This window comes from Sus scrofa, chromosome 18 (assembly GCF_054392235.1).
Source record: "Sus scrofa isolate SSC_HxYL_T2T_F1_AM1 chromosome 18, Sscrofa_HxYL_maternal_Yorkshire_Landrace_v2.0, whole genome shotgun sequence".
Classification (NCBI taxonomy): Eukaryota; Metazoa; Chordata; class Mammalia; order Artiodactyla; family Suidae; genus Sus; species Sus scrofa.
This window is the reverse complement of record NC_139400.1, coordinates 22,777,285-22,794,314: the sequence shown is the minus strand read 5'-3', so window position 1 is coordinate 22,794,314 and position 17,030 is coordinate 22,777,285. Positions and strand designations below refer to the sequence as shown.

Genomic DNA, 17,030 nt, shown 5'->3' with positions numbered 1-17,030 from the left:
GACACCTAGGGATAGCTGTATAACTAATAAAAAACAGTTAATAATTAATGGAAGATGGAACACACTAAATAGCTATATCTAAAGCTGAATGTGAAGAGATCCCAGAAATGAGAAACTGTGCCTCTCAAAACATCAGAAGTGAGGACTAACAGAAACAATGCCATCAAGAAAAAAAGTGGGGACAAGGAAGAGAGGAAGAGGTACCCACAAGCGAGAAACCCTGAATGCCTTTAACATAAAATTACTTTCATCTCCCCCTCCAGCCTCCACTCCTGCCCCCAGGGCATATGAAGTTCTCTGGCCAGGGATCAAATCCTAGCCAGAGCTGCAACCTATGCCAAAGCTGCAGCAACCCTGGATCCTTAACTCACAACGCCAGACCTGGAATCAAACTGAGGTCTCTGCAGAGACAAGCCGGATCATTAACCCACTGTACCACAGTGGGAACTCCACTCTCATCTCTTCATACATATATATTTTTAAGTATACAGAAAAACAAACACCCTCTAATTTGTGAGCACACTCTAACGCTGAGCTCAAAGAGAGTGAGATTTCCTTCTATGTTGCTCAACTTCTATTAGTAACAACGTAAGGCTCCAAAAATCCTGTTCTTAATACTCAGGCATAATTCACTGATCCTGCAGGATGTAAACGCCTACAGTATTCGGTTCTCACATTTAAAAATCTTAATCTTTAAGCTAATTGGTCCTATTTGGCATACTCCAACTTACTTGTGCGTGGGACAAATATAAAAAAATTGATTCTGTAATACCTGACTTCTGCATGACCTGAGGGCTTTCTCCAGGATTAAGTGTAAGGTTTGTGTCACCCATTTTAGGAGCTCAATAAATATTTGCCCACATGAACACCAAGCTACTCTCTAAAAACTGGAAATTTAGCACTACTAATTTTCCTTTATTTTTTTAAATCTTATTTCAAAGTGTTCTTGCATTTTAATTTGAGGAACCAAATGGTTAAAGATCTATTACAAGAAATTCAATTCTTCCATCAATGATGTAACCTTCCCATTTAAATTTTTTCTCTGTCTTCTCCACCCACCATTCTGTACCTGTATTACCCCCTTTCAATTTTAACCTATCTGCCTGAATGATTTTAATCCCATGAAGCTATTTAAAGCTATGCAGGCACAAGTATAAAAATGAACTACATACAAACCAATTAAAATACCTTTCCACAAGATGACTAAAATTTTTCACTGGCAAATGGAAAAGCTATTTTCTACCACAGGATTTCTGGGTAGCTCCTTTTGGAGCATTTATCATTAAAATCATTGAAAGCTGATGCTTCACAAACATCTACAGTGGTAATAATCCACTCCTTGAAAGGATCAAGCATATAGACTGTTCCTAGTTCCACTTCAAAGTCTGGTCTGTGAACTACATTTTTATCAGTCCATGATAAGAAAAGAACAAAAACTGAGAAAAAGCATTTGGAAACTTTTATACCAAGTTAACATTGCCACAACATTTAAGAACATCATCAGTGGACTACACAGAATAAGATATTTATCGGTGTAGGTGTTATTGAGCTTAGGTGGCAAATTACATGACATAGCTGGGTACTAGGCATGAAAACAGGACCCTGTATCAGTCCCCAATGGACTAGGGCAGAGGTGGAGTTGGGGGGCCAGCATAGCACACAAATCTGATCCTGCGTCAGAGACTGTTTGAGAAACACTAGTGTAACTTTTCTGAGAACATGGAAGATTTGAAGAGCATTTAGGTTTTTTTCATTAACAATCTCTGACACTGTAAAATACTGATAAAAGATAATGCAAAGAAATGTAAAAATGGGGAAAAGAAAAAAAGCATAAACACACCAAAAAAAGGAGAATAACAACTACCTACAATTGGGTTGCAGTATCACTCCTCATCAAAATGTGTTACTTACTGATGCACCACCATGTTGAGTTTATAACACTGGACTCTTTTCTATGGATATGTATTTCCATCAGGTTTGAAAGTCAACTTTATTCAAATGTAACTGCTACATAATGATATCATTACAGATATCAATACAAAAAGATACCAATACAGAAGAACAAGGCAAATTAGTTCTATGATATACCCTTCAAATATCTTATTCTGGCAACACATATGTTAAACTTAATTTTCTAGAAATACAGCATCAAGTAAAAAGTCAAAAGCAAAAAATTTTTCTTTAGCTGTATGTTGCAAACTAGTGCTAAGTAGGATTAACTGTGGAGAAGCATTTTTAATGTGTAAAACACTTTAGTAGCATTAATTTTCAATAAATTGCCAAACTACTAATAAAGATAGTTTTTAGTCTCTAGTGTAACCACTTAATCCCTTTCATACATATAGTTATCAGCCCACTTTTATTTCTAATGTATTTTCAGGTGTCTTCTCTTTATTTTGTAACCATACTTACCAAGACTTTGATTATTTTATCCGTCTTTTCAAAGAACCAGCTCGAACTTTTACTGAAATACGGCTTTTTTTCTTTTTTCTTTTAAATTTTTAAATTTTTTGGCCATGCCCACAGCATGCAGAAGTTCCCAGGGACCAAACATACACCACAGCAGTAACCAGAGCCCCAGCAGTAACAATACTGGACCTTTAACCCACTGAACCATCAAGGTACTCCCCGCCTTTTTTCTATTTCACTAAATGCTACTTAATCTCTACCTTCTACCATTGCAATGTTCATTCTTTATCTGGTTTCTTAACCTGGAAAAAAGCCCATTTCCTAATAAATGCACCTACGGCTTTATCTCTTCCTCTTACCAAAAACAATGAAAAATACTATTTAAGACTTTTTTTTTTAACCAGTATCTTAAACAGCAATGATCTTCAGTGGGGAAGTCCCAAGCCAATTTTGGATGAAAGTCAAAACCCAGAGAGATAAGTAGAAAGTCTAAGTAACAATAAATGGGGAGAGAGGAAAAACAGGGGAAGTGGGGCAACATTTAAAGTCCAAGGCAAACCCAAGGTGAAGAGTTTTTCATTGGGTCTCATCTTAAAATGAGACATCTTAGATATTAATCCACCCACCCACCAATTCAAAGGGTTCATTTTTCTCAGGGTAAGTATAAACTACAGTGAAGTCAGAACAAGAGAGGAAAAAGGGAAAGTGTATAGAAGAAAAGCATCCTACAGAAGCTGAAATCAACCCTAGGGAAGATGTGCATCCTGGAGATCAAAAGATCTTTATACTTGACCAAAGCAAAGACCTTTATGCTTGAAGCATTTCTAATGGCAATGCTTACAGGATCCAGCAGAAGCCAAATCAAAACCTCTAAAGAGTAGGTGAAATCCATCTTAGGTCTTGGAGAATCCTACAAATAATTCAATGGTATCAACCAGGAAGTAGATTCAGAAAACCAAGTGCATAAAGAAATAAAACAACATCAGAGTTCCCATCATGGCTCAGCAGTTAACAAAACCGACTAGTATCCATGAGGACGCAGGTTTGATCCCCAGCCTGGATCAGTGGGTTAAGGATCCGGCGTTGCCGCAACCTGTGCTGTAGGTCACAGACACAGCTCAGATCCCAAGGTGCTGTGGCTGTAGTGCAGGCCGGCAGCTATAGCTCCAACTCGACCTCTAGCCTGGGAACCTCCATATGCTGCAGGTGCTGCCCTAAAAAGATAAAAGACAAAAAAGAAAAAGAAAGAAAAAAAACAACATGAACAAACAACCAGCAGAACCATCCTTCACAAACTTCAGCTATTGGAATTACTGCACAAAGAATTTAAAACAATAATGTTTATCTGTTTAAACAATTAGAAGACAAACTTGTAAATATCTGCAGGGTATAAACTCTTCTTAAAAAAATAACCTATCAAGTAACAAAAAAGAACAAACATTACTTCTAGAAATGAAAAACACAATGGCAAAAATTTAAAACTCTGTAGTCTAGACCTGAAAAAAAGAAAGAAAAATAAATAAATAAAAATTTTTAAAAAAAAGAAAGAAAAAGGAAAACATTCAAAACACTAAAAGACTGATCAGAAGAAATCATCCTTTACTCCATTAGGGGAAGAAGAAAAAGAAAGAAAACAGAAAATAGATTAAAAAACACTAAGACAATGAAAAGATCTGGAAAATATTTAATGAGAGTCCCAGAAAGGAAAGAGAATAAAGGCAGTTATCTGAAGAGATACTGGCTTAATTTTTTCCAGAATTAATGAAACTTATCAAATCCACCGATTTAAGAAGCCCTACAAACCCCAAGCAGAATAAATAAAATGAAATACACAAGTGATCTACTTTTGGCAAATGATTAGTATTTCCACTGTGGCTTAACAATTTATTTTTGTGTCCAGTGCACTTGTATTTTAAAGTTTTTTACAAAGTTGTGTGATGCACAAACACACATTCTTGTGATCATGTTAATCAAGCATTCAATTTTCTTTTTAATTGTGTAATTCTTTTTTTTTTTTTTTTTTTTTTCTGCTTTTGGTTTTTAGGGCTGCAGGTTCCACACAGGGAAGTTCCCAAGCTGGGGTCAAACTGGAGCTGCAGCAGACAGCCTACACCACAGTCACAGCAATGCTGGATCCAATCCACATCTGCAGCTTACACCACAGCTCACGGCAACACCAGATCCTTAACCCACTGAACAAGGCCAGAGCTCAAACTCGCATTCTCATGGATACTAGTCAGGTTTGTTACTGCTGAGGCACAATGGGAACTCCTACTTCATCTATTTCTAATATGCAGAAATTAGAAATCTTTCCATATGAATGTGGATTCAGTTTCTCCTGGTAATTACACCAACCCAATATACCTCAAAGCTCTGCTGTTAATTAGATAAAGGCTTCATAACTTTAGGGATATCTTTTATCAGTAAGAAAAAATATCTCTTGGAAGTTCCCGTTGTAGCCCAGCAAAAACAAATCCAACTAGGAACCATGACGTTACGGGTTCAATCCCTGGCATCACTCATTGGGTTAAGGATCCAGGGCTGCGGTGAGCTATGGTGTACGTTGCAGATGCAGCTTGGATCTGGTGTTGCTGTGGCTGTGGTGTAGGCCAGCAGCTGTAGCTCCGATTCAACCCCTACCTGGCCTGGGAACCTCCCTATGCCATGGGGGCGGCCCTAAAAATCAAAAAAAAAAAAAAAAAAAAAAAAAAAAGAAAGAAAGAAAGAAAGAAATATATCCTCTTTATCCTTTTAAAATGATTTGATCTTGAATGTGATTATGCCTAACTAATATTGATATTATTATACCTTCTTTCTTAAGGTTTCCATTTGCCTATTCTTTTTTCCCTAATTTTATTAATTTTTTTCTAAGTATTCCTCATCAAACAGTTCGATAAGGTTAAGTAGGAAAATGAGCAATCCCCCATATCTTTTTTTTTCCTGCAAGAGTTGTCTCTCCCTGAAAATAATCTCTAGTTTTAGATAATGTCATTTACTATCATGTCATTAAATAACATGCTTGTAGTGCTACTTGATTATTCAGTGTTCAATATTACCACTTTATGCAAGTTGAATATTTACCTTTCTTTCAGCCAGCCTAACCATACATCCCAAGCCCATTTTCCAACTTTCCATCTTAATTTTGATTAGATCAAAAGTCACAATTACATTACTATAAAGTTCAAATGTTATTTATACACTTCCACCTTCAGCCATGGCAGATTAGATGATAAAACACTAGGGCTACCAGCATAAACTAGAAAACTAGATAAAACGTATGAAATCATCGTTTTCAGATATTGAACAACAGGCAAGGAACAGCAGGTCTATGACCTCTGAAAGAAAAGAAATAAGGAGTTCCCACTATGGTGCAACGGGATCTGTGGGCATCTTGGGAGCACTGAGACACAAGTTCGATTCCCAGCCTGGCACAGTGAGTTAAGGATCTGGAGTTGCCACATCTGTGGCTTGGGTCATGACTGCAGCATAGATCTCATCCTTGGCCCGGGAACAGGGCAGCCAAAAAAGAAAAAAGAAAGAAAGAAAAGAATTAAGACAGATGAAATCCACAAGTGTCCCAGTTTTTGGCTCTTCTGGCACTTACTGGACCCAAGCACTGAATCCAACAGTCACATTAAGCAGAGGGGACAATGATCAAAATTTGAAGAAGTTGGGACAACTGAAACTTATAGGGCAAGATACCACAAAGGGGGAACTGAACAAAAAGAATTGCAGTAATCTACATAGAAGAATCCTGTGGTAACCAATTTCCATACATAGCTCTTGGGCAAAGACACCCCGACAGAGTAAGAGTATCAATAATAAAGAAGTAAAAAAGAAGTAACACCAATCACATATACACTCCTTCAGAATATAGAGGATAAGGAAAGTTTTTCTAACTCATTTTATGAAACCAGTATTTCTTTGGTATTAAATCTAAAGTTATTTTTTTAAGGTACAGATAAATACCTCACATGACAGAGACAAAAAAATCATTCTAAAAATATTAGCAAACTGAAACAAAAAAGATAGTACATTATGATCAAATGAGATTTATTCTTTTTTTTTTTTTTTTTTTTGCTGCTGGCCTTTACCAGAGCCACAGCAATGCCAGATCTGAGCCGCATCTGAGAACGACATCATAGCTCACGGTAATGCCAGATCCCCAACCCACTGAGCAAGGCCAGGGATCGAAACCACAACCTCATGGTTCCTAGCCGGATTCATTAACCACTGAGCCACAACAGGGAACTCCAAATGAGATTTATTCTTGATAGGGAAGGCTGATTCAAAAACCAATCAACCTTGGAGTTCCCACTGTGATGCAGTAGAAACGAATCTGACTAGGAACCATGAGGTTGCAGGTTTGATCCATGGCCTCGCTCAGTGGGTTAAGAATCCCATATTGCCATGAGCTGTGGTATAGGTCACAGATGCGGCTTGGATCCTGCATCACTATGGCCTTGGCGTAGGCTTGTTTATTTAGTGCAATCTCAATCAAATCCCAGTATTTTTTTAATACAAAATGACAAACTAATTTTAAAACTTCGGTGGAAAGGCTAAGATTTACATATCCAAAATAAATTCTAAAAAGAATTAAAAAGTTGAAAAAATTTATTATAACAGATTTGAGGACTGAGAATAATCAAGACTATGTGGTACTGACAAAAAGATAAGATATAATTATCAGTGATGGTATATAAACTCTAGAAGAAGACTGACATACTTATGAGCCACTGATTTTCAAGAAAGTCCAAAACCATTCACAAGTAAAGGGTATGTATAGTCTTTTCTACAAATGGTGCTGTAACAACAGAATGTGGGGGTGTAGGGGGGACCCAATCCCTACCTCTTTTCTGAGCCGCTGTGGCATAATATGATTACTTTCCCTTTCATTTACAACTTTTTGTTTCCCCTAGAGTTAATAGATGTGTTTTGCTTGATTAAATCTCTATGTGTTTATTACTAACTCAACCATCAAAATCTCCTCCAGCTATTGAAATGGCCTCACACACAAGACACTTCCTTAAAAACACCAAATATCGGAGTTCCCACTGGGGTGCAATGGGATTGGTGGTGTCTTGGGAGTGCAGAGAAACAGGTTCGATCCCTGCCTTGGAACAATGGGTTGGGGATCCTGTGTTGCCCCAACTGTGGCTTAGACTGCAACTTCGGCTCAGCTAGGATCTGATCCCTGGCCTAGAAACTCCATGTGCCACAGGGCATCCAAAAAAGAAAAAAGTAATAAACAAATATTACTTCATTTTGAATTTCTTGTACATATTTCCCTTGGAGCTTTGAGATTTGCCACATCCTGAGTTAAACTGTCCTCTATGTGACAGAGCTGTTATCTTTCCCCACCATCCAAGGAATCCCATTGTTTCTCTCCTGTGTTTGAAAACCTATTTTCTCTATCTCATTTCTCTTCTTCGTTCTTTCACATTGGTGGGGCATACCCCTCTAAGAGAATCCTGAGCAAGAATGAATAAAAAACTTTTGAGGGAGTCCCCGTCGTGGCACAGCAGAAACGAATCCGATTAGGAACCATGAGGTTGTGGGTTTGATCCCTGGCCTCGCAGCTATAGCTCTGACAGGACCCCTGGCCTGAGAATCTCCATGTGCTGCGGGTGAGGCCCTAAAAAGACAGACAAAAAAAAAAAAAAAAAAAAAACCAAAAACCTTTTGAGAAACTTTTAAGTCCGAAAATGTCTTTTCATAATACCTTTACACTTAACAGCTGAGCAGATATGGAGTTCTCGAATTAAAATAAATTTCCTTCAGAAGTGCCTTCTAGCTTCATGCCTGCTTTAGCAGAGTGTAAAATGACTTTGATTCCTGATCTTTTATGGGCAACTTATTCTTTCCTCTTTTGAAACCTGTAAGTTTTTTTAAGGTAACACCGGTTTATAACCGTCTATTAAATTTCATGCATGCAACATTTTATTTCTACTTCTATGTACCCTACAAGGAGTTGTGGCTCACTGGTTAATAAATCCAACTAGGAACCTTGAGGTTGCAGGTTCGATCCCTGGCCTCACTCAGTGGGTTAAGGATCTGGAGTTGCCGTGAACTGTGGCGTAGGTTGTAGATGAGGCTTGGATCCCTCATTGCTGTGGCTCTGGTGTAGGCTGGCGGCTACATCGCCGATTGGATCCCTAGCCTGGGAACCTCCATATGCCGTGGGTGTGGTCCTAGAAAAGACAATGTGCTCACTACTAAAATTTTAGTTTCTGTCACCAATCAGTTGAAACCCTTTACCCATTCTGCCCTCCCCACTCTGCCCCTTCCCCTCTGGTATCCACTACTCTGCTCTCTGTACCTGTTTGTTTTTATTTGGTTTGTTCATTTATTTTCTGTTTGTATATTATACATATGTAAAATCACACAGTATTTGTCTTTCTTCATCTGACTTATTTCAATTAGTATAGACCCTTCAAGCCAAGATTCTTTTTTTTTTTTTGTGGCAGAGTAGTATTCAAGAGAATGTATGTGTGTGCCTGTCCCACATCTTTATCTATTCATCCACTGATGGACATCAGGTTGTTTTTGTATCTCTGTTATTATAAACAATACTATGAGGAACATAAGAGTGAATACAGATTTTTGAATTAGTGTTTTTATATTCTTTTTTTTCTTTTCATTTTCTTATTTATTTATTTATTTTTTGTCTTTTTGCTATTTCTTGGGCCGCTCCTGCGGCATATGTAGGTTCCCAGGCTAGGAGTCAGATCGGAGGTGTTAGCCTCCAGCCTACGCCAGAGCCACAGCAATGTGGGATCCGAGCCGCGTCTGCAACCTTACACCACAGCTCAAGGCAATGCCGGATCGTTAACCCACTGAGCAAGGGCAGGGACCGAACCTGCAACCTCATGGTTCCTAGTCGGATTTGTTAACCACTGCGCCACGACGGGAACTCCAGTGTTTTTATATTCTTTGGTGCCTTTCTAATCTGAAAATATATTTTTTGGTCCTGGGAATATTCTCTAATCATATTATTGAAGACAATTTTAATTTTCAGTAACAATGTCTATTGTTCACTAAATTTTTTATACCACCCCAATCTTGTTTTATGGATACAATATCTTCTTTTATTTCTGAGGTAAAAACAGTAATACCTTTGTTGAAGTTTTTATTTCCTTGGCCAGTCCCTAGTTTCCATGCAAGTCAATGTTGCATGATGCTATGTCAGTATACCATCTGTGTTCCTGTATTTGCTGTTTCCACCAGGTATTTTTCTCAGAAATGCTACACCAAAAGGACATGCAAAGGCAGTCTAAGGAATGATCAGGTAGCCTATGCCTATGTTTAGGGAAGCACTAAAGTCCTTTTGACCTCACTAGGCTCAACAACTAAGAACCTTTGAAATACTAAACTTTTATGGGTTTTTAAAACCTGCCCCTCTCTCTGCTTTTCAAATCTATTAAGACAAAAGAGATAGACAGGTTTCATCTTGTGGGCCAAAATTGGGAGCTTGCTTCAATTAGTCCTTTATTTGCAACTGTAAGTTTATTTAAATCATCTCAATTATCATAGCTTCATGGTCCTCTCCAGGTCTCTAGCGACACCTGTGGGTTCCTTCTGTGTTAATATAACAACTGAAGCTGGTCTCCAGAGATGCAAAAATTTGCTGGCCCCAGAGTGATACAGGCAGTTTCATAGCTATGTGTACTCAGGAGACTCTCTGGCAAAGCTAAGCCAGGCCTCAGGTAGTGTGGCCTGCACTGTCTGACTTCCATGATGCAACCCGTGAGACAGGCAGGAGTGAGGTTTGCTATGACTAAGGAGCAGTTCTAAGGACTGTGGATATTCAGTCAAAGAGAAAAATAAAGTACAGTAAAGTAAAATAAAAACAAGAAACAAAAACCCTCCTGTTTGACTACTAACAGTAAGTGCCTCACCTAAAGACTAAAAGTTAGAGACTCAAAAGGAGGCTGTCTCATATTTCTTTAATCTGGACTTTTTTTTTTTTTTTTTTCTATAAATGCTGCAGAGCCTTGGTATTTGTCCTTGTGACAATCTCTCATATTTTTCACTGACTTTCTCATGTGATTTCATCCAGAGTCATTATTTTATAATAGGAATCTCAAACTTAACATGTCTAAAACTGAGTTCCCGATCTTCTCAAAAAATCCTATTCCCTACATTTAGAATGGATAAACAATGAGGTGCTGCTGTATGGCGCAGGGAACAAGATCCAATCTCCTGTGATAGAACATGATGGAATGGAAGATATGAAAAAAAGGAGATATATATATATATATATATATATATATGTATGTATGTATGTATGTATGACTGGGTCACTTTGCTGTACAGCAGAAATTGGCACAACATTGTAAATCAACTATACTTTAATTAAAACAAAAAACAAAAACAAAAACAGGAGTTCCCATCGTGGCTCAGTGGTTAACGAACCCGACTAGCATCCATGAGGACACAGGTTCGACTCCTGGCCTCACTCAGTGGGTTAAGGATCTGGTGTTGCCGTGAGCTGTGGTGTAGGCTGGCGGCTACAGCTCCAATTCGACCCCTAGCCTGGGGACCTCCATATGCCTCCAGTGCAGCCCTAAAAGACAAAAAGACAAAAAAACAAAACCAACACCCTATTCCTATTGGGAGTCTTTCCCATCTCAGTTAACAACCATTCTGTACTTCTATTGCTCAGTTTGAAACCTTGTAGTCATCTTCAACTCTGCTGCTTGTGCATGTTAAACTTTATGAACCTCTGTATGTCTGGAAAATGTTTGTTTCAAATCTGAATGAAATTGAGAATTCTTTTTTTTTTTCCCTTTGTCTTTTTAGGGCCACACCAGCGGCATATGGAGGTTCCCAGGCTAGGGGTCCAATCAGAGCTGTAGCCACTGGCCCACGCCACAGCCACAGCAATGCAGGATCCAAGCTGCGTCTGCAACCTACTACACCGCAGCTCATGGCAATGCTGGATCCTTAACCCACTGAGCAAGGCCAGGGATCAAACCCACAACCTCATGGTTCCTACATGGATTCATTAACCACTGAGCCACAATGGGAACTCCAAAACTGGCAATTCTTCATTCAAACTTACATTCACTCAAAAATTTGGTAAAATATTTCTCACTTGATTTCTCTTTTCTATAGTCATAAAACAAAAACAATGGCATCAGATTTATTCTTGTTCCTTTGTGATCTATGTATTTTTCTTTCATGAACTTTGAGAACTTTTTCTTTATTCTAGATACTCTAAACATTCACAATTATATAAACACATGTTGATACCTATTTCAGTCATCTTGCTTCATACGCACAGAACCCTTTTAATCTGAGGATAATTGATTTTCATCATGAGTTATTTTCTTCTATTAGTTCTTTCATTATCTCTTCCCATCCATTCTTAGCTATTTCTGAAAGTTCTCTCAGCAGAGATTAGAACCAGTAGATCCTTTATGCTGCTTTTCTTTCATGCCTTCTATTTTTTACTTTTTTGTACTATATCCTTCAAAAATACTCAGCACACTCTGGCAAGTTACTAATTTGCTCTTGAACTGTTCATTCTTTTCTTCCATCCATCTATAAGACTTCAACCCACCTATAGGACTTTGTTCTTTAAAAAAAAAAAAAAGATGCTCCTTCTACATATGTCTTCCTCTCTTACCTCTTCGATAAGTACCAGTGACACTTTAAAAAGCTTCTTTCTGTTTGCTACTTATGTTAGGTTCTTCTATATACCGATTTTTGTGATTCTCTTTCATACTGGTGGATTTCCTGAAACATCCACTGATTTTTAGTTGGTACATATCTTTACATCTAAGAGCTCTGCCAACCAGTCTATAAATGCTGTGTACAGCAGGATGTTCTTTTGTGACTGTAGAGAGGACAAACTGCTGTACAGGTACATTAACAGTACATCTTCTAAGCACTGGAAGTCATAGTTTCCTCAGGATATTTCCATCCCCTTTAAGGCTCTGACCCAAACTTATTATCAGTGTTACAGGCAGAGGGCATCTGTCTTTGCTACCTGGCATAAAAGTTGGACTGTTGTTCCAATGCCTCAATACTAAATCAACCATAATGACAGTTTTCCTAGGATCTTGAAGCACCACTATTACTGCCTGAGTATGTTTTGAGCTAACACTTTTTTCTTTTGCCCTTCTGATTCCTCACACTGGTCCTCCCAGAAAGGCACCCTTTTATTGATAACCAGCTCTGCTGAAGTTATTGCTTTGTTTTTATTTTTCATTTTTTTCTATTTTTTCTCCACATTCCAAGTATTTGAGGTGATTCTAGGTAATCCCTTAAAACTGAAATGAATTTGCCATTTCCCCAAATAGTCTTAGGCTATCCTGAAAGTCACCACTATCAACATAACAGTCCAATACAATTGTCTTCTAAAATGGAAATGACATGGAACCAATTTTTAAAATATGACTGAATATTTAAAATTCATTAACACAAATGTATTATAGATTGTGAGCAAACTTAATGTTACAGTTTTCATTTATCTTTCCATTCATATTCTTGTTTTTTGTTTTTGTTTTGTTTTGGCCACACCCTCAGCATGCGGAAGTTCCCAGGCCAGGAATGAAAACTGTGGCACAGCAGCAACCCAAGCCACAGAAGTGATCCAAGCCACAGCAATGGCAATGCCAGATCCTTAGCCTGCTGTGCCACCAGGGAACTCCCTCCATTCATGTTCTTTAAGTATATGAGTCATATAAAAAAGATATAATATATACATTATAAATACCTGTTACATAATTGATTTATATATATAAATAAACTACACTAACAAGTAGATCTAATCTTTTTACGTTCACATAATATTTGTTAAATGCCCACTAGATTAAAAAAATGGACAACGCATTGTCTTCTGAAATATTTTCTTAATAATCTAGGTATTTAAAATCTTATTTCCACTTTCTCAAAATTTGGTGGTAATGACACAAGAGCTTTTTGAAATGCGTAAGCACAAAAGGAAGTTTAAATCATACAAAAACACAATAGAGAAGGCAAAAAAGACAGATTTGCATTAAGCCCTAAGATCACAAAGTCCCTCATAACAGAGATGCAGCAATCCTACTCACCCTAATAAATCATTTACTACACTATAACTGCTGCATCTGATTAAATAACAAAATCCATGAGAGTTCCCTTGTGGCTCAGCAGGTTAAAGATCTGGCATTGTCACTGTAACAGTTCAAGTTCAATCCATGGCCCAGGAACTTCTGCATGCAGCGTGAATGCAACGCCCCCTCCTCAAAACAAACAAACAAACAAAACCCCCAGAAAATCACAGATTTTTTTAGAGTTAGAAGGGATTCAAAGGACTTGCATTTGAACCCCAAACCTACTACCCACTAGTTTATGCCTTGGATAAGTTACTTAAAAGGCCTAGTTTCTTTAAGTGTACGACAGGGATAGCACAATCAGCCTAGAACTGTCATAAAGACTCAACACGTGAGCAACTATTACCCTCTGAACCAGGACTTCTCTGAATTTTAACCCAGGAACTTTTTTAGTACACATCAAAACTTCTCTCCTATTCTGTACAAGATAATTAAAGCAAATTTTGACCCCCCCCACCATGTAATACTGAATGTGTTTTTCCAATTTCACACCATCCAGTATAAATCTACTGCCTCTCTCTACTCCTAATCCTCCTAAAACAGCCAGCACTGATGATCATGTTACTCTCTCTCCTCAGACCAGAAAACCAAAGGCCAATCAGAGAGGGTATGTGACTTTACCAAGGTCCTAGACTTAGTTAATAATAAAGTCAAGACTCGACTCGCTCCCAGGGTGGTTTCTTTCTACTTCATTATATCTTAAAAATATGATGCTACACATTATCTCACCTGAGGTTTATAGATTCTTTTAAAGCTACTAACTCATACACATGGGGGAGAAAAACTAGACACAAAGTTATTTTTGAGTATTTACCTTTCTACATGCAGGACAAAGTCCATTTTCATCAGTGCGAATTCGATGCCAACAAAATCGGCAAATCTGGTAGCCACAGGTGCAAGGGAAAAAGTTGATATCATCTATCTCCAAGGGCTCCATGCAAAGAGGACATTCCACAGGGTCTTCCTTCGCATCAGGACTGCGAGACATCTTCACGTTTATTAAACAGCAGCAAAAGTTTATAATAATTTAAGGGAGAAGTAAGTTCAGCACTGAGAACTAAAATGTAGAACTTCAAAGACCTGTATGAGAAAAAATAAAATATACTGTTTACTACTGAGAAAAAAAAAAAGGCATTTTCAACAATCAAGAACCATGTTATCAAAAATTCTGGAAATGAAACCAATTTTTGCTATCATTCCAAAGATGGAATTTTGAATTTTTTTGCATGTCAAGATAAAAAGCCTGAGGTTGTTAATTTTTTTTTTTTTTTTTAATGGCTGCACCCACAGCATATGGAAGTTCCTGGATCAGGGACTGAATCTGGGCCACAGGTGCAACGTATACCACAGCTGTAGCAACAGATTCTTTAACCCACTGCACAAGGCCAGGAATCAAACACATGCCTCCACAGTAACCTGAGCCACTGAAGTCAGATTCTTGACCCACTGTGGCACAATGGCAACTCCAGTTGTTAAAATTTTTTTTATTACTTTATTTATTTACTTTTTGTCTTTTTAGGGCCGTACCCAAAGCATATGGAGATTCCCAGGCTAGGGGTCGAATTGGAGCTGTAGCTGCTGGCCTACACCACAACCACAGCAACACCAGATCATTAACCCACTGAGCAAGGCAGGGATCATACCTGCGCCCTCACAGATACTAGTCAGATTGGTTTCTGATGAGCCACGATGGGAACTCTAGTTGTTTTTGAGTTAACAGGAAGACAAGAGAATTTCCTTTTTTTTCTTTTTAGATAAAACATTTAGTACTAACCTAGTACTAATTATAGCACATTTTGGGGGAATAAATAATATACACAAGCATCTTCATCCTAAAACATACTCTAAACTTTTTTTTTTTTTTTTTGTCTTTTTGCCTTTTCTTGGGCTGCTCCCACGGCATATGAAGGTTCCCAGGCTAGGGGTCTAATCGGAGCTATAGCTGCTGGCCTATGCCAGAGCCACAGCAACACCAGATCTGAGCCACGTCTGCGACCTACACCACAGCTCACGGCAACGCTGCATCCTTAACCCACTGAGCAAGGCCAGGGATCGAACCCGCAACCTCATGGTTCCTGGTCGGATTTGTTAACCACCGAGCCACGATGGGAACTTTTAACCAAAAGCTAATAATACTGCCACATAACTAAAGGAGTATTCGTCTAAAATGTGTCATATTTTCCTAAAATAAATAAAATAGAGAGGATTCAGTCAGCTACAATTACAGGTTAATATCAAACCATTACCAAAGAAAACATGAGCAAGATCTAAAAAATTTGCGATAGAAGCTAATTATTTACGATTAAAGATTTACTAATATGCCAATGAAAACGTCTATGAAAATAAGCACATATTAAACAAAATAATCACTTTTATTACAACAATGCTACAAAAAGCCTGCAAAAAAATAGGAAGGGGGAAGAGAATAAGTAGACTGCCACATTCCAAAGTCTTTTTAAAAATTAAAAAATTTACTTAGATTATGGAGAACTGAAAATTTTTAAAGTCACTGTTAAACTAAAACAGTGTTAGATTGAAATAATTATTCTAGGTTTTAAAAAAAATGAGGAGTTCCCGTGGTGGCGCAGTAGTTAACGAATCCGACTAGGAACCATGAGGTTGCGGGTTCGATCCCTGCCCTTGCTCAGTGGGTTAAAGATCCGGCGTTGCCGTGAGCTGTGGTGTAGGTTGCAGATGCGGCTCGGATCCCGCGTTGCTGTGGCTCTGGCATAGGCCAGTGGCTACAGCTCCGATTCGACCCCTAGCCTGGAAACCTCCATATGCCGCGAGAGCGGCCCAAGAAATGGCAAAAAGACAAAAAAATAAAAATAAAAAAAAAATAAAAAAAAATGAGAGCCACCAAAATAAAACTTAATCCAATCCCTAACCAAATGAGAGGGTTTTTTTAAAATGTAATTTGACCAACTAATTCTGAAGTTTACATAAAAGAGTAAATGCATGAGAAATGCTTTGAAACTTTCAGAGGAAAAAATATGGGTATATGCACTATCAGATGCTGAACGGTATTACAAAGTTACAATACCTTCAATAACTTGATAATGGTAGAAAAACAGACAAAATATCAAAAAAACTAAAAAAACCATGAATTACAAGATTTAATATTTGGTAAAAGGGACATAAGAAATCAGTATGCCAAGGATGGACCCAATTTATAAGCAGTAACAGGATACCATGCTATCCATTTTAAGGAGGAAAAACAAAACAAACAAAAAAAACCAGTATACAGCTATCTCACACTGCAATCAAAATAAATCCGATATAGAGTTCCCTGGTGGCTGGGTTAAGGATCCAGTGTTATCACTGCTGTGGCTCTGGTTACTACACTAGTGTGGGTTTGATCCTTGGCCCAGGAACTTTCATAAGCAGAGGGCACAGCTAAGAAATAAATAAAAAATAAAGGCAAGCAACAGAGTAAAGGATATAGTCACTGTGTGTAAGAGTTACCATCCAAAACATATTAAGAAATCTTACAAAGCAATTTTTAAAAGGCAAATAAGT

At 38.0% G+C, this 17,030-nt stretch overlaps 1 protein-coding gene across 8 annotated transcripts in view; it reads right to left on the bottom strand.

Moving 5' to 3' along the window:
• CNOT4 (CCR4-NOT transcription complex subunit 4) overlaps nt 1–17,030 on the bottom strand; it is a 159,286-nt gene that overhangs the window by 72,389 nt on the left and 69,867 nt on the right. For all 8 annotated transcript variants that reach the window (XR_014833736.1, XR_014833737.1, XR_014833738.1 and 5 more), the window contains exon 2: nt 14,326–14,591. Coding sequence is in view for 5 of the 8 variants with exons in the window: in XM_021078767.2 (XP_020934426.1) it covers nt 14,326–14,499 (174 nt within the window). In the remaining 3 variants the exon portion in view is untranslated. The remainder of the gene's footprint in view (nt 1–14,325; nt 14,592–17,030) is intronic.